General features: G+C 38.3%; 1 protein-coding gene across 13 annotated transcripts in view; it reads right to left on the reverse strand.

The window, feature by feature from the left end:
• Positions 1 to 14,944: 14,944 nt before the first annotated feature.
• PARD3 (par-3 family cell polarity regulator) overlaps positions 14,945 to 26,092 on the reverse strand; it is a 463,980-nt gene continuing 452,832 nt past the window's right edge. For all 13 annotated transcript variants that reach the window (XM_072854616.1, XM_072854617.1, XM_072854615.1 and 10 more), the window contains 2 exons: positions 20,544 to 20,671; positions 14,945 to 17,051 (listed from right to left, as the gene is read on the reverse strand). In XM_072854616.1, the coding sequence (XP_072710717.1) occupies positions 16,658 to 17,051; positions 20,544 to 20,671 (522 nt within the window). In that variant the 3' untranslated portion in view covers positions 14,945 to 16,657. The remainder of the gene's footprint in view (positions 17,052 to 20,543; positions 20,672 to 26,092) is intronic.

Here is a 26,092-nt window from a genome sequence, read left to right on the forward strand (position 1 = left end):
GCTACTATTACAAAAGCCTGGATCATAAACATGAAGGAAGACGGGGAGAAAGGTTTAGTTCTCATCTCTAAGTGTAAAGGATACTTCAAAACAAAACTAGGAAATAAGGTGATACCGGTCCGATTAAAGCCTATTGAAGTGAATTGAAAGATTTTAATTTATGTCAAATGGTGTTGGATCTGTTCCTTTGTGATTCTGTGCTCCTATTTGTGTTTTTTTCTGGAACACAGCACCACAATCATCTTTGCAGCTGAAATACATTCCTCTCTATCATATTTTAGAGAACGGGGTTCAAGCCACAGGGACACAATATTTCACCTTGCCTAAAAGGTGCCCAAGGGAAAATGAAGGCAGAGTGGTCAAGACAAGAAGTAGTAGCTGTCTTTCATTGAATCTCGATGGTCTAGCAAAGCATGAAAACTCAGTTTTATTTATGAATGTGAAGTTTTAATGAGGAAAAAAACTAGACTGACCCTCTCTCAGAGGTATGAAATTAACCTATGGAACTATCACATGGCCATTTATGTGCTTGTACAGGTAAAATTAATGTGGCACAACACACTTTTTCCCCCTTCTGCTTGGCTGAACTGTATTTTCACAGCAAACATCAACTAAATAAGAAAGATCAGGCTAATAAACTGATCCAGCATACTCTGTGATTATTTGTAGAATTCAGTATTTTCCCTATAGCAGACTGTCACTTTCTGAAAGACACAGCAGAACTCAAGCTTTCTCAAAATAGGAAAGCTGCCCACAGAAAAAAATTTCTTTAACATTATTGCTTTTGTTTGTAGGTGTAACCTATCTAAGGGCAAGACCTCATATTTCATGCTATGCGGGCAAAACTCAAAGGTGTGATACTTACATTTTCTCAGCCAGTCTTTTTCTAAGTAAAGAAGATAACACCCCTGGTTTTGTTTTCCTCCTACCATTTTTTCAATGGCTATGTTCTCTTGAGGCTACTATCCTCAAGGGGATACTATCCTCAACCAGGGCTTTTTTGTCGCGAAACCTGCAAGTTAGAGCAAAACTGTCTTGTGCCACCTGCATACTCACTCAAAGTAAATAACTCAAAAATGTCGAGTTGATAGCTTTTAAACATGTTTAAAAGCAGAAAAGCACCAGGCAAAGTTAAAGAAATTGTGGGCACTAAATTAATTGCCATCAACGAATGTATGCAAGTTTTTTAATAAATCATCAATGGGGTAGACTAGAATGAGGATGCAATAGATGATAGGAAATGTCCACAGATGATCACCTGGTTTCCTTGAGCGTTTCTGTTGAGATAAGATTAACTACCAGTTCCCCAAACATATCCTTGATGGCACACCCTGTTCTACCTGTATACTGAAACATGAAGATTTACGTTAAAAGACTACTAAATATCATAACTGCCTCCTAAAACTTAAGAGATTATTACAAATATCTCCAGATGTGACTTTATATCGGTATATTGAATTGGATCTGGGTGTGCCAGAAGAAGCCACAGCATGGGCCTTCTTTTGGCACAAAACTACTTATGTCAGTTTAAGATTTGCCTGTAAAGCCACAAGCTCATGCTAAATTCATTTGCTTAATGTTAAATACAAGCCCACCTACAAGCTGCCCCCATCTAACTAAACTGAATTAAGACAAATTAGTCTGATTTGTGTCTAGTCACAGGCTCTGAGTACAAAGGCAACTGTGTATGCAGTGGAGCAACAGCCACCAGTGCCCTTGCAGATTTCTTGTGCTGCTCTGAAGCGGCAGCCAGGCTGCTGATTACTCTTGATAGCCAAAGAGTCATTAGCAAGGGCTGAGGGAAGTGTCTAATGACAATCAGTGTCTTGATCTGCAGTTATTTATTGGAATTTGGGGACGGACCATCCTTGTACCATTTTGATCGTTGAATGTCTCATGTGGAGACTGGAAATGACTGCAGGACATACTGGTTAGCTTCCTTAATAGCCCAATTAATCTCTTTTTTGATGATGCACTGCTAAAAATATACACAGTAAAGATAGATGGCTTTTTTGGTTTGTTTTTAAAGGCAAGAATGAGCCTGTACAATGCAGAATCAAAATGTTTCCCTGGTCCATTCTATAATTGCAAAGGCATGGTCCAATCTATAATTGCAAAGGCAATCAATACAGGCTCCCTCAAGCAGTACTCCTGAAGGAAGATAGCACTTGCCAAAGCATCTGGATCTAGTATATAGCTACAAAGAATTACAAAACTTGCCAATAGAGATGAGATTTCTATTGGCATGCATTGTTTTATTAGATGCAAATAGGTTTGCCGTCTACAGGGCACAATGGGATGAGTTAAGGAGAGATTTTCAGACAGTAAATTTCCTTGCTATTGTGAGTTTAAAGCAGATGGTGGGCATTTTAATATAACTTTTTGGAAAAAAAGCCCTTATTTAATGTTATTTTTTAAAAAAGACAGCGCCCTGCTGGAATTGTGTCATTTCTGTGATCGGGGCTGCATGGTTTGCCAGGTTGGTCATTAGTTATGTTGGATTGCTCATCTCCTCCATAATGTAGCAGTAGCATATATGATTAGGACTAAGTGTTTAGTGCTCACTTTTTAAGTGTTTGTTATTAATAAACAGAGAGGCTTTCATATCTTATACCTAGGAAGCATTTCACAAATATTAATTACATTTCCAAAGCACCAGATTTGTGAGGTAGATAAGGAGCAGGAACAGATTTACCAAAAAGCAAGGGGAGTTTGTTTTTTCTCCCACTTAGCACTACCCGGTGTAGCACTTGCCAGTGTAACATGTAATGGGACATGGAGGGAGGTATTCAGCTGGATCTGGGGTCTCAGGCATTTTAGTATGCTTTCCTTCTAAACTATAAGAAAGAAATTCTCTCAAAGAGAGATGTAAAGGACACATCCTCATCCTATTGAAATATGCAGGAATCTTCTTTTAAATTTCAGTGGGACAAGATTTTGATTTTAAAAGGGTGGAATTCATTACACCTAACTTCAGTACTCTAAAAATCAGCTGCCAATCATCTAGGCTTTCTCTAAGGCTGGGACTAGGCTCAGCACCTGGTTTTCAACCTTTTTTAGGATAGGTAGGAGTTCTTTGTGTAGGTGGTTCCCCTTCAGCTGACTCAGGAATATGTTTATATGAGTAACTTATCCTAGACACTTAACTTTTAGACAGCTGAAGTTAGATAATGTAAATCCCAACCTGAGTGGAGTGCACGTTAGACACATCCTAGCAAGCAGCATGGCTGGGATAGGAATTTATGAGTTCTTATTTCTCAGTCTTACATTCAGTAGAATCTGTTATGAAGCAGTAAATTCTTATTCTTAAGAAAATACAGAAACTGCATTATTTTATTCATTTTTATTCACAGTGAAAAAAAACATATTAAACCACCAAAAAGGTTAAAAAAAAATCAGTGTAACAAAATAAGGTTGCAGTTTCAATGTTATTTCAGTTGATGGGGTGTCAGTAGCAGCCACAGCTTTGGGAGACCCTGTCCTACCCAGGCATCGCTAACCCTGCTTTTTTACCCCATTTAAGTCCAGCTGAGCTGACAGCAGAGCCCTGTGAGCAGCCGGTGCTGGGGGGCAGCAGTGGGTGGGCAAGAGGCTAGAGGGAGGGAGGGCAGGAAGGACCGAACTCCTTCAGCTCCTCGCTGCCGAAGCTCCTGTTGTAAAGCTACATCCAAGTGCTGCTGGTATTTCCTCAGCCACCAGCTGCTTTTACCTCATAAAGGGGCTTGATTGCTTTGTTCGTTGAGCCTGGCCGATTACTTGGCACACCCATTATTTTTAACAAGGATTGTTATTTTCTTTGGAGCCAGGACATCCCTGTTGGCAGCCGCTAACACCTTTCAGCCTAACAGTATCCTGCTAACGTGCAGCTTTAAGTGCAGTCTGTATATGTATAGACAAGCACAGTCCCCTCCTCAAAATGTCTGCAACCTCACCATTAAACAATATTAAAATCTGTGTGCTGCTCACATTCATGAAGGTGGTTATGAGTACAGAGAAGTGCAAGTGTATGCGTGGCTCCTTCAATCTCACGGGTGTTACACAAATCCTGAAATTCATGTATGCTCCAGGTCTCTGGTATAATGAACATTCAAAAAGACTGGAGAGGTCAAATTTCCAGGGCAGGCCAGTTTGCAAAGATTTCAGAGCTAAGATGTGCAGCGTAGGAGAGTGCTTTCTTAGCGCTTCAGACCTTTCTCACTCCCATATCAGGGCCAAAACAAAACCAGCCAGGGAGACAGAGGGACTGAATGTAGAGCCCAGTAGTTAGGGCATTTATTGCAATACCATTCAAATGAAGATAAGAGGAGAGAGTGCCTGGTGCAGTCTCGGCTAGCCAGCAGCCCAGTAGTTCGGGCATTGCCCCGGCTGGGAGCAGGGACTTGCACCAGCAAGCTCTTATGAGTGCTGTAACTCCTGGGCTATTGATTCTTCTGCAGGCTTTGTCCTCACTAAAAAGTTTTCCTTTTGACAGATTGTTTTTTCCTTTAAGATTAAAACCTTTCTGTCAAAAAATTCCCAACCAGCTCTTTCACTAAGACAATCAGCAACTCAAATCAAAAGAACTGCGATAACCCCAAACCTCAGGACTGAATTGCCTTAATTATATATTACACTTGATAGAGCAATCAGAGTTGCTTTGATTTGGGTTATGAATAGATAAGATCTGTGTGAAAGATTTAAAAAGTCACTCTGTGCCTCTTTTTTCTTTTTTTTTTTTTTAATTGACATTACCTTGACATGTTCATGTAAAGTATCATATTCTCTCCCTGGCATGACTGCACTCCATGTTGCTCACAGTTTTATCACTGCAATGGCAAATATCCCTCTGTGTTTAGAGGGAGAAATAGAGAAAAAAATTATCAGCAAAGAAAAGGAAAAAATGGATTTGGATTACTGGTTTTGGTTTAGGCTTTCTCAACAGACTTTTATCTTGAAGCTTAAGTTCCTGCTCTCCTTTTTGTCCTCGATACAAAAATAAAAATCTATTAGAATAAAAATATTTGTCTTAGCTTTTCAAATAAAATTTAAATTTTCAGTTTTCAAATACATTCCTTTCTTTGAAAACAGCTGCAGTCAGATCCTACGATTTGACTACAAAAGGATATGAGAATGCCTCTGTTCAACAGGGAGAATAAGATTAAAGCCCTTTACGAGAGGACGACAGGTTCAAGGTGACAATGCATCATGATTTTATACCAAACAGAAGTAGCATTAAGAATTAGCTCTAGGTCACAGTACTGGCTAATAATCTGAAAAACATCTCTTTGTAAAACAAACCTGGTTTTAGTTACAGAAACATCAAAAAACATTAAAAAGGAGATACTGAAGCATCAAGAGAATGTTAACCTGACAGTAGGTACTGTCTTGAAAATGTATTTCTGACTCTGAGTGTGGTATTTACAGGCCAGGTTTTCAAAACTGGTCTCTATTGTTGACTGCATCCAGCTTGCAGATGGAAGTTCAGCACATAACATCGTTCTGGGCTTCGCCCTTCCTCCCTCCCTCCCTCCCCCACCTCTTCTATGATCTGTGTGCTCATGTTTTCCATGCTCAGAATTTCTGAGGCTCAAGACTAAAGTTTCTCATTTGGCACCCAGGTCTTATTGAGGCATGGTATGCTCAGTGTGTAAAATTACGTCGATGTAATATTACTTTTAACTGAGCAAACACAAAGGCACAGCAAGAACATCAAAGATGAAGTTAGAAGAGTTCAAGCTGATGATAACATAAATTTTTATCAGTGCAAGCAATTAAAAACTAAGGACATTGCCAAAGGATGTGGTGAATTCTCCATCCTTTATAATCTTAAATATGAACTGGATGTCTTTCTGAAAGATTTTCTTGATTTCAGCCACAAGTTACTGGGTTTGATGTAGGAAGTATTGAGCTAAATTCTACGGTTGGTGTTAAAAAGGAAGTTAGCTAATACACTAGATTATTATAGTGGTCTCTTCTGACCTCAGAATTTCTCTAGAATCTATCTATACATTCAGGACTAATTTATTAAAAGCCTGGCTGGCTGTTGCGGGCAATGAGGTATTGCAATACTTCAAGGGTTCTGTGAAAAAAGACTGTTGCCAACATTGCTGACTGCAGTCAGCATTTTCTGAAGATCATAGGAAGTGAAAATACAAAATAAGCATCCTTCTGATTCATGTGCGTTTCCCCCAAAGTGCTTGCTTCCAAGTATTTTTCATTATCCAGCAACTGCACACCTTAAAATTTGAAATAAAATATTAAAAATTAATATCTTCCACTAGGTTATGATACTTCTTCTCTGTCACACAAAATAGACGTCTAGGAAATATTACTTCTGTACACTAAGTAGAGATGCCTCTCTGGCTGTGAAGATCTTGTCTATAAAAGTCTACTTGCCTAGGAGCACAGCCTAATCTGAAAATACTCAAAGAATCAGCCAATTAGAAAGCTATCAGTATTAAAAATTTAAATTTTCATTCAGTTCAAAGATTAAAAAATGGTAACTGAAGACTCCAGGGCTTGACGCCAAGACACAGTTTGTCAAGTGTTTTTAGACATCTAGGTCTAGTGTTAACACAATACAATCAGGCAGTCTGCTGCTTGCTGCTGAGTTTGGTACCACACTCATAGGCTGACTTCTGTAATTTTCACATTTTGTTAATAAATGGGACAAATGGCATTTCTTTTTTTTGGAGCCTCAGAATCTGTATTACAAAAGGAACATTTTTCATCCTCTTTGGGCAAAATGGCTGGGTTCCCAACCATGGGTTGGGAACCAACCCAACATCTTTGTGAAAGGAGAGAAAAGAAACAAATAAAAAAGGAGTCCCAGAAGTTTTTCCTGAGTCGTTCTCTCTAAAAATGCAGAAAAGCTTTTGCTAAAATAGATCAGCACATTAGTTACTACTTAGTCTGAAAAATGGAAATCTGCAATGACTATGGAGGGGCTCTATACTGCAACCTTCTCAGAACGCCTTGAGAAGACTCCTCATGGAAATTTGCCTACTTTCTAACCCCAGAGAAAAGAGACAATAAAGATGTGTGGGGCTTACCACGGCACCCGCTCTGGGACCCCCTTTGGTAGCACCCCCTTTGGAGGCATGAAACCAGCCCTTCTGTTTTCCCTCACCAATCTACAAAAAGGAGTATTACGCCTGCGTTGAGCTGTGCTGCTTTTTTGACTCAGGTAAGAGGGAACAAGGGAAACATACTGTATGGAAAAACATTTTAAAATAAGCTTTCCCCATTCTCTACACAGTCTAGAGTTGGCTCTAAGGGACACAGTTTTGGTTTAGGCTTTGCAACAGGAGAATATGCCCCTTTGGCATCTCGTATGACCTTCTTTGAACTTTTGCACAGCATTAATCCACTAAGCGCACTGTAATGAATTAGTGGGGGGAAAAAAAAAAAAGAAAAAGTTTTTTTCATTGGTGGCTACATGGGACTGTATTTAAAGAAAAGTAAGCGGTTCTTTCTATATGTTGAATGGCATTCAAGATCCACATGAGCATTCGTTTTTACCTTAGACATTCATCAGGAATGTGCTGGCAAATATCACAGGCAGAAAAATCGCTGGAAAAACTGGTCAGGGATTTCTATTGTTCAATATGCCTTAACTGCTCTTTGCTGTAGCTCTTTTAATTAAAGGCTGTTACTTTGGCATCAGGGTGCTCCGATTTTACCAGAAATCGTGACACTAAATATACCATATATATTATAAGGACACAATCTAAAACATATTAGCTTAGTGGTTGCATCCTTAAATGCCTACAAGTTACAATATGTCAGAAAATCTGGGTTAAAAGGGTTTGAGAACCAAAGCCTAGTCAAAGGGAAACAGCAAGAGAGCTTTATTTTACTGCCTGCTCTGACAGGTCACTGGATTTTGATTATGCAGTCAGATATGGTATTCATCCCCTTGATAATGAAAGGTGGGTGGCTGGCTGGAAAGAAAAAGCACGCAAGACGGCTTTTGGTCATTGTCTGCGTTATTTCTAGTAATCCTCCTTGCTGTCTAACTCATGTGTTCAGGAAGGATTTGGGCCCGTGGGGTAAATGGAATTGAAATCTCTCAAGAGGAAAAAACGATAAGGAAACAATGTGTACTTGCCAGCATTTTTAGGAGAAGATGTTTAACAAAAGAAGCAGCCTGTATTCTGTATTAGATTACTGCATCGCTGGTTGTATTGCTTTCATTGCTGCCTCACAACACCAACTCAAGACAACAGAAGGACTGTTGCTGCTCTCCCAGCTCCTCACTGACACTTTACCAGCTGGATCTGAATACCACCGATCAAATGTCATCATAATGCAAATCACTAACCATTTAATAAATATACATGGTATTTATAGGGAGATAAACCCTTAACCACATTTCACTTATGGTCTAGTGTGGACTGGGAGAACACACGTGGTATAACTAGGAGACAGGTCAGCTGCTCTGCAATGTACCTTCTTTTTTTTTTTTTTTTTAAAGATCTGCAGGGCACGACATCAGAGATCTGCAGAGCACAAAGTCAGATTTCCAGACACTCCTTCCCAGCCTGAGTCCTGCATCTCAAACCTTCTGCAGCAGAAGATATCATAACTGTGAAATTCACAGCATACCAGTTAATTCAAGAGAAATGTAACAGTTAGTTAAGTTAAACTAACATCATTGCAACAGCTTCTTCTGTGGTAGTGGCAGCCTACCACACAGGCAAGGCAGGGTAGTTCCCTGTCCTGCTTTCCTCCCACCTTCTGTTTGGAGGAAAGATGTCCTGGCCTTCATGGACAGTGAATTACCAGCTTCGAGTCAAGGCTTCTGAGGAGCAACTACGATGGTCATGTTGGCACAGCATGATGGGGCAGAACTTTATATGCACCCTCATGCAATTAAGAAAAAACACAGCTCAGTTGTCCACCTGTGGACAGACACAGCTAAGTGGTGCAAGTCTTCAAAAGCAAGAAAGACATGGGCCAGCTAAGGTACAAATGTTTCCCTTGTATGCAGAAGGAGCACATGTGCTTCGGGCTCAGGCTTACCATGGTCCCGCACCCTCCACCTTCACTCAACACCTTTCCAAAGGGGCTGCACTGGGTTCACCAAGTTGCACTTGTTCTGCGATGCCAGAGGCGTAACATCAGGATGTGCTTCCACCATGGCAGTGTGCAGAGCTCTGTGTGCCATTTGTATTTATCTGCCCAAATCTTCTCAATCAGTTTTACAGTTGTTTAGCTCCAATCACTGTAGACTGTGACATTTAATATCAAATATTCTTCCAACATTCCCACATTAATAAACACAAACAGTGAATCCTCTCTCTGCTGTAATGATGATTTCTGGCATCATTTAAAAGTGCATATTATTATGCCAGTATTAACAATTGGTACGGCTTCATGCAATGCTGGAATATATATCAGAAAACTAATTTACTTGAGTTGTAATGTTACGATTATCCTTCTGTCTTTCATGACTGATGCTTCATCTGGAGAATGCTTAATGTTTTCTTCTCAATGAGTGTTAACTCAAATGAATTATTCCAATCTGTTTACTTTGTCCCTTTCTAACAAACCCAAATTATAATTAAAAAGAAAAAAGAAATGCAAACAGTATTGAAAACCTAGTATGACAACATTGTGTAGATTTTTCTACTCTTAAGTCCACATCAATATGCAATTTAACAATAGGAGAACTCTCAATGGGAGACCAACAGATGAAATTATTGTAGAGCAGAGCCTTGGATGAAATTTTTTCTTTGCCCATGTAATTGCATGCAACCATCCTTGTGTGAAATCCCCCATCAGATTACAGGGTTTGTTGTATGTAAATTGAAGACTAAATGCTTGGTAGCACCTTTCAGCTCTGCAATGCTGGAAATGAGTTTTTTAATAGGAAATTAGATTAGTAATATTTTAGTCAACAAAAAATGCGGAAAATTTCTGCACAAAGATGAGAAAATTATTCATGCAAACTGACTTTAAAAAACAAGAATGAACAATTGTAAAATTCTGTATACTACTATTAATAAAAATTTCTGTGCATTATTTTTAAAGCAAAGAATGGGATATTCAAACATAAATTATTTCTACTCTGCTAGCTGTAGTATTAACCGAGCTTTTGGGTAGCAACAGGTTGCATAATTTAGTGGCTTCTATTTTTAATATGATTTTATACAGTTCTCAAAGTAAGGAACAATATGTGCAAAATTACAATGAACTCAGTCCAGATTATAAAATAGACTTTTGCAAACCATCAACCAGGCACTAAAACAAGACATTGCCATTTCCAGTCCCTGTTATGCTGCAGTTGATTAGATTAACTCTCCGTGAGTTTCAGAGGCTAAAGTGAGAAAAGACTTCTTAGACTTAAACTTCCTCTGCAAATGCAAAAGTAGTTCCTCTAGCATAAATTTGCCTTCCGTTATAGCCCATAGCCCAGAAAACAACGGATTAGATATGAATAAATTATCATTAATATTATTTATAAACATTTATTAAAATGGTTCTTGCCATTTGGGCTGGACCACAGAGCACAGCCTGAATGTACCTTACACTGAGAAAACTGAGGAAGACGTGTGTCGTGGACAGGAACCAACAGATGGTTGGAAGAATGAAACAAAACATACATCATCATTAGACACAAAGTTTTAGGCAGAGACATTCCTGTTCCTAAGAGCCTACTGGCTTTTAATAGCCTGGCTACAGCTGAAGTATTATGAAGCTTTGCACTTGCCCCTAAGGAAGATATAAAATGTGATGGGTACCCAGAAGGGGGTCTCAGACTTCAGCAAGTTCTAAGTGGGAATAAGAATTATATCGGTGGAGCAGTGAAAACTAATGTCTTCTCCAGCTTGCTGAACACGAAGGTGATAACTGTTCCGGGCTCCTGGCAGAAGGCTGTAGCTCCTTGAAATCTCTTAAAATTCCTCTAGATAGTTCTTCAGCTTCAAACAGTGACCATGGGAATGTATTTCCCATTTCCAGGAGGAAGAGATATCTCTCTCCCTCTACAAAAGCTTTAAAGTAGCCCCTCAGTTAAATGAAGAGATCATTTCAACTGCCAAAGGTAGCAAGTCCCCAGCTATTACTGGTTCCGGCAATATGCTCTGTACTTACAAATGAGAATATTGCTGGGACTAGGAATACATCTAAAATGGGACAGCCATGAACCTGTTGCAAAAATGCATATAAACCAACTTTTTTAAAGTTCCTTTCACACTGAAAAAACCCCAAAATATTTACCAGCTCTTACTGCTAACAATAGTATTCTGTTGTATACAGGATAAAAACTAAACGCAGTCCCTAGTCCCAAGGACTGACAATCTAAACACATCCCAGGGAAACCCCCAGAGGCAGTAACGGAGGGCCAGTAAAGTTGTTTTGCTTGTTGCGTTGTTAATTCACATCTTACAGGCTACACAGTAGAGTGAATCTCTAGGAGGGTCATGAGGTTTGCACTGAGGTTACTGCCAGCTAGTTTATCCCTTTTTATGTCTTTGGGGCACAAAGGGGAAAAAAAGGTAACTAGCTACCAGTGTCTGTAATGGTGACAATAGTGGAAGGGAAGCGGAGAACCTTTCTGCTCGCATTTTATTCCTCTCCCTCACTCTTCATTTCTTTCCTTATTTTCCTAAGACAAAGAATACTTCAAGAAACAAGTGGATTAAAATCAGATAACCACAGCTATTAGCACCTGCGGCTGTCATCTCTCCCTCTCTGACAGATGTCACTGCAGTTTTCAGCTCAATGTGTGAATGTAAGCCCATTTTAGCCCTTGGTTGCTGTAAGATGTGCAGCTGAAAACAGCATTTTGGGAGCCAATTTGCAAGGGAAGAGGGTCCTGGCATCCTTTGGAAGGGCACAAGCAGCTTCCTCTTCCATCCGGCTGTCTTTAAACCATGGTCACGTCTGTCTGAGCTCTGAAACCATCAGCCATTCAGACAGAGAGTGATACTTCTAAGGAATTATTTTTTTTTCACAGTAGATAGCATGCAGTGGGCATAAATATTTTCAAAACTTTCCTTAACTTTTTTTTTTCTCCAAAGCTCCTGGCCTTGATGTTTTTCTTCATCTCATTCAGGCAGTACTCTGTGCAGTCCCTACAACTGCCTGGGAAGTGTGCGCTGCACACAGAATAGAAATCAAAGCCATATTCTTTAGTCTGCTTTTGTGTAATCCCAACTCAAGCTTCCATTCTCAATTTTTAAAATGTGATTAAAGTGTAAATTACCAAAGATAACACTACTCCCAAGGACAGAAAAATATTAAAATAAGTTTGCAAAGCTAAGAGAGAAATATCAATCACTGGCAAGAAGCAGCCTAGGATATGAATGAATTGCATGTCATATAGAGAAACAAATAAATGCAACAGAATTAATCAGCAGATGTAAAAGAGAGAGTGTGATGCTGATACAAAATAGAAGTGATGTACGAGAGGGCATGAAAAAATAACCATGTGCATCAAATCATCAGCTGGTTTCTGCACAGATGGAAAAAACTCTGAAGAAATGCTACAAGATTTTCTGAAGAGGGTTTCAAGCTGGACATGAATTTAAGGCAAATGAATCCAATCTGTGCCTCTCTCTCTCTCATGTACACGCACACACACAAACCCTACTTTCACGAAGTCAGTCCCCCATCCTGGATTTCTGACCCCCGCTCTTCCTCTGCCAAGCTAGGGCTGAACTTCAAATTGCGTCTGGAAGGCCAGGGTGTGGTGACACAAGAGCAGCATAAAAAATAGATGAGTTTTTTTCTGCATTTGCATTTCTGCCAGATTCCTCACAATTCCTATGAACTAGACTGAGGACTCAGGAGAGAAAGATGTAGAAACAGTCAGGCAGAGCAAATAGAATTAGGAAATATTTTGAAAATAGACTTGCAAGCCAGGACACGCGATAGCCAAATTCACTTTAAGTCTCAACAACACAAGTTCAAAGGTTTGAATTACTCAAGAATATCCTGTGTTTAGCCAACACTGCTAATCTGGCGCATCTCTTCCTTGTCTGGCCAAGGTTTCTTCCCTTCCATTCTCAACATACCCAGCACAGATAAATGCAATGTTACAGACACTCATAAACAGAGCGAACGTGAGCGAAACATCAGCACAGCTTTGAAAGGCAAGCCATATATCTACAGTCATGATGGGTTTAAATTTTGTTTTGTTGTTCTTCCTGCTGTTTGCCAGCAATAAATGGCAAGTGTACTTTCTGACCATGTTCAGCTGGGCTTTATGCCATTTTTTCCTGTTTTTGATGGCAGAGTTCTCAAAGACATATATTAAACTATCGGGCCCATGCAATAACTCACTAGGGCTGCACTCTTGTTTTGAAGGAGGCCCTATTAAGAAGAGGGGAAGTAGGCTTTTTCAGAAAGGCAGCGGTCTTCTGCATTAGTAATATTAAACTTTCTCATGGAATTTCAATAGCATTAACAAATTATTTTGATAAAATACCAGCAGACTTTGCAGATGGTTTTTTTAGGGTTTCAACAGAGAAAAATGTGCAAGCTTTACACCCACTCCTTGATGTTGTAAGCTCCCTTACAGTCTGTCCTGTGACCATTCTTAAATACACTAATGTTACGGAGTTAATCTCATAATGGTAATGCATCCACAAACAAATTACTGCAGTAATGTAGTTAGCTCAATTAACTTTTGAATCTATTCACTATGCAGAACTAAAGGTCATTTTCTATTAAAACATCTCCCTCCCACTTCCTTATCACCCTTTGCAACTTATGGGAGTTAATATTAGAAATCCTGTCTAGGCTATGTCAGGAAAAAGACAGGATGACGAAGCCAGAAAAAGACCTTATTCTTCGCTAACATAACACAGACATAGCCCAAAGAGAACATCTGCCTTCTTTCATGAACACATCTAATTATGGCAAATTGTTAACACCTTGAAGAGGAGTTTCATAGAAGGGTAAACTTTAACATATGCCATCCTCACACGTAAAACATCCCATACTTCATACTTTTCCAAACATATGCCCTTTTTCCTACAACAGTTTATCAAAGACCTTATTTTGAAAAGGACTTCAACCTGTTTTCCATTCCTGTGGATGCATTTTTTAGTGCTTGCAATTACTTGCCTGTCCAAATAATACCAGAGAAACATCAAACTATGTAATCTGGGAATGCAGTCAGGAGATACGACAGCAAGGCCTGCAAATGCAATTATTTCCCCACTCGCAATTGCAAGCCACTACAATTTAGGTCTTTTGCAAAGTCATGCCTTTAGTTTATCTGGGCACCAAAAGCTGCCTGTCCACCTTGCAGCTCCTGTTACTCTTCCCCTTGAGATCCCACACTAAAGTCACAGTGAATAATTTGACATTATTATTGCCATGGCAACAGCCTGATGTCATGCATACACAGAATTATGACTGACATTCCTGCAGTATCCAACAAAAGGAGGAATGAGGGGAACAGAGAGAAAACCAGACACAGCTCCAATACTAATGGGGGAAACAGAGTATCACTGGCACTGTAAATATTGCTTTATTCATAAATTTGCCTTCTCCCATTTGTCACCATGTCAACATTCCTGGGAAGGGCTTCCATCAGAGCCCAAAACACACACTTGGAGCAGAGGGGGCTTCCTCACACGTGCCTGGATTTGGCCAGAGCGTAGCGGGTGCCCTTCTCCTGCCGGCACTCTCCTCGGGGAGAGGACTCCGTGCTATGGCCAGAAAGATTTTTGCCACAGAGGTTAGCCTTAAGAATGCACCTTTTAAATGTCACAGGTATGGCCTAAAATAACATAAGATGTTAGACTGAGTGTTTTTTCCCTCTGAGGATAGCCTTCAGGTGTTCAGCTGGGCTGTAAATCTTTTTTTTTTTGCCGATGTTTATATACGCTCACAGAAGGACACACGCAAACCATTAGGAATAGGATAAAATAACATCTGTTAAATATTTTTTAAACTCAGTGTCTGCAGCAGTTCTTATAAGGGTCTACAGGCAATACCAAGATGAAGATGGAAACAGTCTTTTATTCTAAATTTCATATGTACAGGGAAAGCCATTTTACACAGTTTTGTAAATTCTGCGTAAAAGAGCTATTGTCATCCAATGTCACTGTGCTTACACTAGTAACAACTTTTAAACATGGCATACATTATTAACAACAAAAACCATTAACGAACAGGCATAAAAGACACAGATACGTGTGCTGGTATTTCACATATATTCTAGAAACAAGTTGGCGCAAAAATAAAATGTGCCAGTAAAAAAAAATAGGTGTTCTTTAAAATCACGCAATACATGATTTTCTTTCTTGCTTCCTTTACTTTTTGTACACGCTATGCTGAGGTCCATTCTCAAGCCTTTTCACATCAGGATTTGCAGGCACTTCAGCAACCCAGCTACATTTTTTACAATACATGAAGTTCAGACCAACAAACATAAAAACAACTGCTGCAAAAGAAATTCTCATATCCCATATGCACATTCAAATATTACTCACTGCTAGAGCAATCTTTTTTGCTTTAGTTATTTTTGGATACTGACATGTTTTCAGGATGATGTGTAACAGTTTGTCTCCACTTATCTCTCATTCATATACTTAAAGGTTTATTTTTAATGTAGCATCACGATGCAACAATACAGTATATGGAAGCACAAGGCAATTGTCCACAAAGCTTCACAAATTATAAAAAGAAGAAATTGTTTTCTTTTCAGTTTTTTGATCCAAAGAAAAACTTTGATTTCTTCTGCTTTTGCTTTAAGTTAACTCCAACATTTGCCCAAAGACAACCGTGTATCAGATGACCATGGGATGATACTCTCCCTAGTTCTCTTCCCAGACATGTGTCATATGACCAAATTCATTTAGAAGTCAAGCAAAGCAGAACTCAGTTGTATGTTTGTTCATAATTTCCCATCTTTACTAAAATAGTAAAATATACTTATCAAGGGCTTGGCTGTGACTGTATAAATAGTCTCTCTCCAGTTATTTCATTTGTAATGGACTGTGTATTAAGATTATAAGGCAATTGTACCAGGATTCTCAGGATAACTGAAAGCTTAATATTGTTTTCCTCATGAGTCAGGATAAAGGCTTTTTTAATAAGCTCAGAGTGGGGAGAGAGAGAAAAAAAGAGTGCATATGTGCATAATAGGAGAAGGATAGTTTTTCAGCATATAGACACTTAAATATTGATCAACAAAGACTGGTAATGACTCCACCATAAAACATCTTAGAACTGCGACTGTGATCCAGGGTAGAGCTAAGCCTTATCCACTCAAGAGTGATATGTAACCCTCCTCTTGACCCGAGAGAAATAAAAAGGACATGTCAATGCTTCCTTGAACGTCAAATTCATTAATTTTATGCCACAAAGCTGCATGTTGGTGTAATAAGTCACTGCAAAGTAAAACACATTACAACAAATCCTAGTAATAAGCCATTGACAGCTACTGGACTGGGCTACGGGACTCGGTACGCAGGGGCGGTGTTGCTCACTTCTGCTATGATTGTCAAATGGTGGAACATCCTTCCATGAATTCAACACTTGAGACAGAACGGCAAAGACATAAGGCCCACCAACGCTTTGCCTGTATTTTTAAAGGCACTGAAACAGACAACGGATATATTCCTTAGTACCATCAGTTTAAAAAGTTTTCAAAATATAAGTCTTTATATGAAAATGTTCCTTATTGCATGATAAGTTGATCTTCATTTTCTTCACCTCAAGAATAAAATGGTCTTCCCTTTTCTGGTGTTTGCAGTCTGTTCAGCCTTGCTACCTGAGATGGTGAAGGCGGTACATCTTGCCTGAAAGGACCTTTAGGAGGGGTATAATTAGGGTCCTGAATTTTCTTATATGAGTCATAGTTGCTAGGCCCTTCAGAAGAAGTTTTTTTTTTCAGTTGTTGTTCTTTCCGCCTCTGCTCTTGACGGAGCAGTTCTTGTGTTTCTAGCATTACCCTGGCATTGAAGCCATGTCCCCCCATATAGCCATTCCTCGATCCCTGGTAGCTGGAATATCTGGGATTTTCCTTCGCAGTCTGGAACCCTTCGCCAGGGGAATAGCTCTGCTCCCAGGAGTCTTGAGATACAGAACTGGCGTTTTTTCTGCTTTGCCTGGAAAGAAAAATGGAAGAGGCTTTTAAGACAAATGTTCTGGTTCCTCTTCCACAGTTATTGACAACAATTCCTGGAAAGAAAGGTGCTTCTGCAACGCCATCAGCTTTCCCCCAGCTATAGCATTCTCCGGAAGTCATGTTCTCTTCTGCCCCAAAGAGGCATCTTGCCTTTTTTGTTGGGAGAACACTTCCTATAGAGTTGAACTATATTTCTAGGCCTCTCCAGGAGGAATATGCCGTGAAAACCCATCCAGTGCTACAACAACCATCATGTTCTTAAGAAAAAAGTGCTACAATTCATTTGCAGACTCGGAAAGACCATACACATTGCTGTGCTTCCTAAAAAAACAGATAAAAGCCAGCACTTGGAAAGTCACTCAGGAGATTTGAATCTAGACTCACACTTGATTAAAAATGCAACAGGCAGAGCTTTAAAACACTTGCTCTAACACTGCACGAGTCAAAAGATAAAGCTCATTATTGATAGGTAGTTGCACAGATGAGAGTTTCTTCCTCCCATTTCCAGAACTAAGGAATTTTGTGCTATCAGGACTGTTTCCCAGTTTTCTATAGCTTTCATAAAAGAAAAGGCAGAGATAACCTTTCTTGCTCATTTTTTGGCTCCATGGGGTAGATAAATAAATCAAATACATATACGAATTACAAATTCTTATCTCTTTTCACAATAAATCATCACATTATTTTGAAGACAGATTATGGTTTCGAAATAGCTTTAATTTACTATCAAGCTGCTAGATGCTTTTATGAATTTAAAATAAGATTGGTGATGATAAAGTAAAACAATTTTGTGCTGCAGCAAAAGAGATACCCACTTTGAGATTAAAATTAGTGTATGAGAATCAAGCAGTAAAACAAAATATATTGCGACATTAATCAATAAGAAAATAATTTAGTTGTTTATATATGGCTTGGTTTTTCATGTCAACACACATGACTCAATGTGGCCTCATCCAATGAATATGCAGTGGAGAGACAGGAGACCTGGAGAATTTTTCTACCATTAGTAAAAGTAACAAGTCACCTCATGTTTTTACAATCTTCCTTCCACACATATAACTTGAAAATGACCATATCCACCTTATTTCATAATAGATTTTGAGACGTCTAGATGAAAATTGTTATTCAGGATGAATGTAAATTATTACAGCATAAATTACCACATAATGTAAATTCTTATGCAAATTTTTATAGCTGTTCTTGGTGTTCGCATATCCAACTTTGCCAAAGAAATGATGTTTCTGAGCCATGTTTTATCACTCCCTGGAACAAGAGCAAATTGAATGAACCTCTGTAGGCTACGAAACTGTCAGGTTTCTGATCTAGACTAAGATAAATTTTAAGTACTAGAAAATTAACTTGGAGTTAAACGTTGCTTTTACAGTTTCATATGGGACAAGAAGATGACTAGTTGAACTGATTTAATTTACTGACTGTTTTCTGGTACTTTTTCAAAATTAGTTGGCCCACTTTCACTGTCTTTCTGGGAAGATCCTTTAAAATTGACTCAGAGTTTATTTGCCTTCAGTACTAATGATTTAAATGTACAAAGGGAAAAAAAAGGAGGCCCCTAGAGACTATACAAGATTAAAAGCAACAAAGCTCAAGAATGAAGCCAGCGTACAAACTTTAATCATTACAAAGCCATAGATGCAACATTAAGCTTGGGACCTAAGTTTCAGAGTAAGAGGAAGATTGCTTTAAAGATCAGTCACAGAGTTACAAACAGTTTGTAAAGCTGGAGAACCGGATGTCCCCGCTTGTTACAGGAGTATTGTGGTATTTACAGCTCTCAACTTTAGCCCAAGGTCCTGAAATTCTGTCTGCTCTCAGCACAGCTCAGATACCCAGAATGCTCAAACAAGGTCATTAAATTATCATTAATTACTCAGTAACACGCATTGCTAGCTTGCTAGTCATTTCTCATGTTGAAAACCACATTGAATGAAGTTCTCAGTCACTCTTCTCAAAACAAGCATTTCTATGACCCAAAACATTATTTTCCAAATTTCTTGTAGATTAATTTTCTCCTTACAGGTGTTAATTTCTGCCACTGGAACTGCGTTACAACTGACTTCCAACTTTTAAATGCTACCAGTGATTGAGCAGAACAGGGGAAGCGATTTTTAAGAATCATAGTTTTAAAACTAAAAATAACTGCCCCAACTTAAAAGCAACACTAGCATCTGTGCTCTTCCACTCAATCCGTGAATTGCTGGGGCTAGCAAAACTGAAAGAGAATTTCCCAGGAAAAATAATATGGCATTAATAGATGTGGTCACTTCAGAAGGAAGGTAGAGATAAGAAGCAAAGGGAATATAAAGATTTTCAAAATGACAAACTAACAACCTCAGAAAACACAGTAACTTTGCATTTTCCTTTCCCACCTCCCAAGCTTTACAGAAAAATTCTACACTGAAAGGTGTTATAGCATGTGAAAATCTGAGAGATCTGTTTTATTTTCAAAGATGTTGGTAGGATAAGAGTTCATGATTAGATAACTTTGATTATGAAGCTTCTGTTTGTTTCAAAAAAAGACTTATGATACACTTGGTAAAACACATGTTGTCACAAAAATATATTTTCCACACCATTTCCTCATGGGGCACAAGAAATAATACAACCTTATTGGAAGAAACAACTAGAATCAAGGGAAATTGACACCAACCAGCGGTGTAAAGGATTCTCCATTCAACCATTGTCACTGATACTTGAAAATGCAAAGACTATTTGCATAATGCTTAACTATGATAGCTATCTAATTTACAATATAAGTTGGGTAAGCTTCTAACAATTCTTAAAGCTAAATATCAAGTAAAAGATATTTTGCTCCAACAGCTAATTTAAGAAAAAAAAATCTAAGATTTTTTTAAAATGCAAGTTTGTCTAGACAAAAAGTGTATTAATTTTCAGTATCCCATTGCTAATGACCCAGTAACTTAGAAGAAATGTATATATTGGAAACTTGGAGGTCCCTGATTTTTTGGATAGAGTTTCTCAGTTCCATATTCATTTGTTTGAGGTCTTGAGATTTTTTTTCCTTTTAAGTTTTTTCTCTGTATCAGCATAAGAAAGACAGAATTTCTATCCACTAAGGAATTAGGCAACAGAAAAAAAATAGTCTGACATGTCAAAAGGGGACAACCCATGTCATGCTCAGGAGACTTTTGTAATTGCAGAAAATTAAACTGGATGGTGTCCCACAAAGAATAGCTTTGTTTTAATGTCTCAATTCTGTTGGGTGCCGAGTATCATCAAATCCCACTGAAATCAGCTCTGAAGTAATTCTCCTAAAATAAACAGCTACCACATGCTCTCACTTAAGAAATTTCATGCCTCTTCCACACTGAATACATTCCACCTTATATCAATGCTAAACAAAAGTGTCTGCACTAAGCACAACATTTTCCTTCCACAAACGAAATTAGCTCCAGGCTCATATACACTGAATAGCTTCAGACAGTTACCATACCTGGGTAATGAGCTGTACTGCCGCTGAGCTTGTTGGAAACTCTCTCTTTCTTCTTGCCGCTGCCGCTGCATTTGAACCTCTACTGACACTGAGTGTCTGCCACTCTGTGAGTATGTCTTGGTGCTTGGCTACAAAATGAAAATGAAAATGTTTTAAACAAAGCAGAAAAATACCCACAGAAGGGCTATCCTTTAAATTGCTATTGTACACATACAGTTGTATTTGTTTCAACATGCAGTTCAAGTAGCTCTTTCCTAATAATTACGTTAAATTCGGACCCATAACAGTGTCCTGTGCTACAGATTCTTTTTCTGACCTAGCATTTCTGAGATGTATCGGGAAAATATTGGTCCAGAATGGGTTGTGCTTTTATAGCACTGAATAACACTGAAATTTAAATTAAGTCGGTGGAACAGGTCTTCAGACACTGCAAGTTAGCCTAGCCATGGTAATGCTAAGTTTTATGCCCCACTGAGGATCTGAGGGAGAAGGGAGCACAGCAGCTCTTTGGAACCTCACCAGTACACATGAGCGATGCACTCCCTTAGTGGAGCCATCCTATTTTGCCGTTGGTCCAGACATGCACCGCTTGCTTTTCTGAGAGACAGCGAAACAGTTTCTGGTTCAATATGACCAAGCAGATAAATTTAGCAAGTCTCTTGTGGACAATGGGGAATCCTCTATCTCTGAGAAAGATTTTAGATAACATCTTAACGAGGTGACAATTTGAAACTTTGAGGCCAATACTAAGAGGACATGCAAATGGATGGCCTTTCTGGGAATATAGAGCATTACCAGTCAAGATCTGGCAGAATGGCTGGATTCAAACTCTGGATTATGAAAAAGTTTACTTTTGTAGAGATACCACTTTTCATTTTACATTACTACTCTCTTCAGATTTTGTGATTTCAAGTTGCAAAATAGGGGGCCGCAAAAGTCAAAGAACATTATGGGCTTTTCTTGTTGTTTTAATAATAAGGTTTCACCTAGCAAAGAAACAGAACATTATTTTCTCTCCTAAAATTACCAGTTCTATTCAAAACACGTAAGTCTAATCACTGGGAGGTTAGGGAGCATAACCACTTGGCTGAGCCTGGGACTGAAACAGCTTGTCTCAGACCTGTTTTCGTTAAAGCACTTTCTGCCTTTTTATCTGTGCCTTCCCTCAAAACTGAACATCTCTTTTGTTTTTCGCCATTATAATTCCTGCAGCAGAAAGATATCATAATGGCTGACAAATATCTGCAAGATAAAAGGCTTTTCAAAAGCTTCTTACATTGAAGACAAGTTTTAGAAACCAGAAAGATGTCATTTGTGACATAAACTTCTCCTTTGTCTTACTCTATAGTCAAGCACCTGCAGGTAGCCAGAAACAACAAATTTGAAACAGGTGTATAACTTTTAGAAACTTCATTTTCAGTAACAATACACTCCAGACAGAGCATCAGTCTTGGCTCAGAATTTAACAGATAGATACAATTTGGTGAACAACTGCCTTTCCCCTTACAAGAAGATTATTGTGCAAAAGAATCAGAATATGAAAGCATAGACAATGAGTAACGGAGAACTCATTAACTCATTTAAGAGAATCCTTAATGCAACATTGATGTCTACTTCAGAACAGATTTACTCTGTAAAAACCCCAGTAAAACAGTATTTCTAATGAAAAGTGCTTTAGGAATGGTATGATGAAGCAACAAGTTGAGAAAACAGCATCGTATGTCAGCCTTATGGGAAATTTTCTTAAAGATGAATAAGCTGTACATATGTATGTCCCAACCAACAACCCCCATGGAGATTTCCTTCTATATTAAATAAGGGCAACAGATACAGAGCAGCATTTCAGTTATTGCATATGTCAACATTTCTAACTTTCTTGACTTTATTGAGAGTCTTCTGACATTTGGTATTTTATTGAAGGGCTAAGCTTATGGAAGCAAGTGATTACCTGAAAATCACAAGATTTATTTGTGAATTCTCTCCAGTGTGGTTATAAGCAGCTTACAGAGAACCAGAGGGAAACTTAGAAGTTCCCATCTCAACTTCTCCATAAGGAATAAAAACATTTAAACTAAGACTTTAGAGCCAATCTCCTCATTTCATGGGTTCCACTTTAACAACGTTGGAAAGCTTGCATGTAGTTGGAAAGCTACGTTATGTCATATGTGAGAAAGTAGTTATCACAGATAAGACGTGAAATCAGAATTGCTTCTCTTTATTTGAAAACACAGTTTCACTTTTTTCAGTTAACTGTAAATATAACAGATTAAAGGATTTTACAGCACAGGGAATGGTTAAATTATCGAGCAGGTGGAGCTAGAATTGAGCTGCTGTTCAATTTAGGTTTATGCAAGACACTAAAATGCATCATGTAGAAAGCATGAATGCAAGTACACGCACACACATGTGCAGAGAGCTGAAGTTACCACAAAAGCCTTTACTAAAGAGACAGAGGGCTTTGAAAGCCCTAAGGGACTACGAATGGACTAAGATCCAAATGGAGCTTCAGAGAGAATTTTTTTTAATGCACGCAGGAACCAATGGTTAAATAGAGGCGGGGGCTATCATGCCTGTCTGCCCGTTGTAGCGCATGCCCAGAATGACTGGATCTGGGGAGTCAGGTCTGGAACCTCAGCAGTTCACAAAGAATTTCACCTAATGGACAGCATTTATAATTTGATGGGTCTAAAGGCAAACATCTAAAATCCATTATCTGATTTTCTGAAGGTATGAGTACTTATATACCCTGTTAAATTAAGTGGATTTGCAATACTTAACTAATCTGAAAAGGGCACTTTATTTAGAGTCCTGTCTGCATGTTGTTCACATCTACAATAAACAATTCATTTAATCGAATCTGCTTTCAAGCATCCAAAAATACGGCAATGAGACATAAAAATACTCTGTCTGTACATAATCACATATTCTATAACATAACATATATGCAGACAGATACACTCAACCATCTTATTAATGAAAAGGCCTTTCTTTCAAATCTTTTCATTAAAAACCTCAGTGATACCATAGTGAATGCCCTTGATATATGGTTATGATGACACAAAGACTTAACATATTCCTTTTTGGATTCTTAACTTGTTCAGAAAAATGCAAATCTCCATACAGTCACTGATCTTTTCAATATGCTTTTGATTAAAGTATCTAAACAAAAAATATTTATATAATAAGTAACCTTAGTCTTCAAAAGCTAATTGGTAATTTTGTCTCAACCCCCAAAGTATACTTTTATACATATATATTTATATAAAAAATATACACAAACACACATCTATGTACATGCATACCCCATTTATGTCAGCATAAAATGGAAGTAATAAAAAACCCCACGTTGAACTATTTTCACATCCTTCAACAGCAACAAAAAACCATGTATAAGGAATACACAGAACAGTAATTTTTAACAGTGATATCAACACAAGGCTAAGTACAATTATAACAACCTGAAATCATCCAACAAACCTGGCAACAGCTCAGTCTTCACAGTACAGATTGATAAGAACTCTGGCCTTGTTCGCAATGAGACATATGACAAGCACTGACCTTTTAAATCAGGATGCGGTCAAGGCCACAATAACAACCAAGGCTGCATTATACAAGTAAAAGTATGTTCATGTCTTCCACAATACATTTAAGTGGCAATGATAGTTATTGCATTCAGCATTGTTAAACAATATGCAGCACGTAAAATTGTGCTTTAAGATACATGAAATTACACAGCTCTCTTCTCAAAGAGACATTAATTTAAAACCAGGGCTACAAAGTTAAAAGTTGCTACAGATTTCTCACTTTATCCAAAATGTACCCCTGGCTTATGTTGCACTGACCACTATCAGCAGTAAAGGGCAGCATGTTTTAAGGGTAAAGGTGCCTTCTCTCTTTCTTAGCTATGCCAGTGGCTGCCCGCACAGTTTCCTTCCCTGCAGAGCGGCATTTCTGCCCATGGAGGGTGGCTCAGCACGGGGGCTACCTGGATCCTCCAGGATGGGCACAGATCAAGGTTGCCACAGAATTAGAGAAAGGAGATCATGGGGGCGATCCAGGGCACTGGGTTTTCAGGGAGATCCAACCAGTTCAGGCGAGAGGAGATCCACCAGTTGGATGGATCACACCTATCTCACAACCTACTGCCTTAGGGAGAAGCTGGCAGAAATGCTTACTCAAACTCATAAAACTCCTTTGTGCCGATAAAGAAACAGTTAATAGGGAGATTGCTAAAGGAAGAAGTCCCTTAGTATTTTCCCAGTTATTAAAAAAGACCATTATTTAATATTAAAAGAATTTTTTTTCCAGATTAAGCTCAGTGTTTAACCAAGAAGTTTCAAATTCATCCGGGGAAGTTGGTATACACAAGGCACGCAAAAAAGTCCATGCTTCTTATAGTTCAGCACTAATTAGAAATAGATAAGATTAAACGACCTTGCCTGCTTTATGTGTAAATGTACTTGGCACAGATGACAGACAATCCAGTAACTGTGTATATCAAAATTCAGAATGATAAAAAACATTCAATGGTTCTGGGAGATGTCCTTGAAAACTATTTTTACTTCCACCTTTTTGTTTATGTTGCTATGGTGAACAGAACATATAGCAATATTTCTTTTAAATTGACAACAGGTGTGTATATTAATTCAAGCACCATATAATAAGAAAATCCCATCCCTTTGTGTATCTTTCTATGGTGTATATGTAGGAAGCTGAATGGCATGGTATGGGACTAAGATTTCCATTCTGTGTATACCAGCAGCAGAAATAAAATCTTCAGTATGGTAGAAACAAACCACTTAGAGAGCCCTGAAATTCTGCCTGGGGTATGTACATGCACTGCATGACTCTGAGCTATAAATATGTTTGTTTACAAACCAAAATGATTTCATTTCTTTTTTAAATTTATCTTCATTTTCTGTTTCACATAAATTAGTAGATTGAAACTAGTGGGGGGAAAAGTTTCAAATTTAAAATTTTAAAGTCAGAGTCTAAATCTTGGCAAGAAATTGCTGGTATTTCATGAAATCCTTCGTGGGTTTGGCACAGAATGGATATTAACTGCACAACTGAAGAGAAACTGCCTGTGGAGAGGCTGCCCTGCATAACTTTGGTTTCCTCTCTGAAACAGATTGGAGTAGGAGAAACAGGAATGTAGCTCCTAAGGTATTCTTTGTCTACTGCAATACTCCATGAGATATTGCCTAATATATTGAATAAAATATCCTGAAAGAGACTCTTGAGATGGATTCATAACAAAGATTTAATATACTACTTTTCTTTCTCATTAATGTGTTGAGTAATTCTACATAATTTACAACCTGATATAAACTTTAAAATGTTTGTTTTGAATATAGTCTGTTATTCATTTTTCCAGGTAAAATATGTTACAGTGGAAGTTAGAGCGATAAAAATCAGGCTTTTGTTTTTCTAAAAGAATTTTAGATTATTTAGAACTCATTATGTCTTTGAATAGGTCAAGGACTTGAATACTGGGATAAAATATGAGTACCATAACAGATAAAAAATATTTTTTTTTTCTTTAAATC

Source organism: Ciconia boyciana, chromosome 2, assembly GCF_034638445.1.
Source record: "Ciconia boyciana chromosome 2, ASM3463844v1, whole genome shotgun sequence".
Classification (NCBI taxonomy): Eukaryota; Metazoa; Chordata; class Aves; order Ciconiiformes; family Ciconiidae; genus Ciconia; species Ciconia boyciana.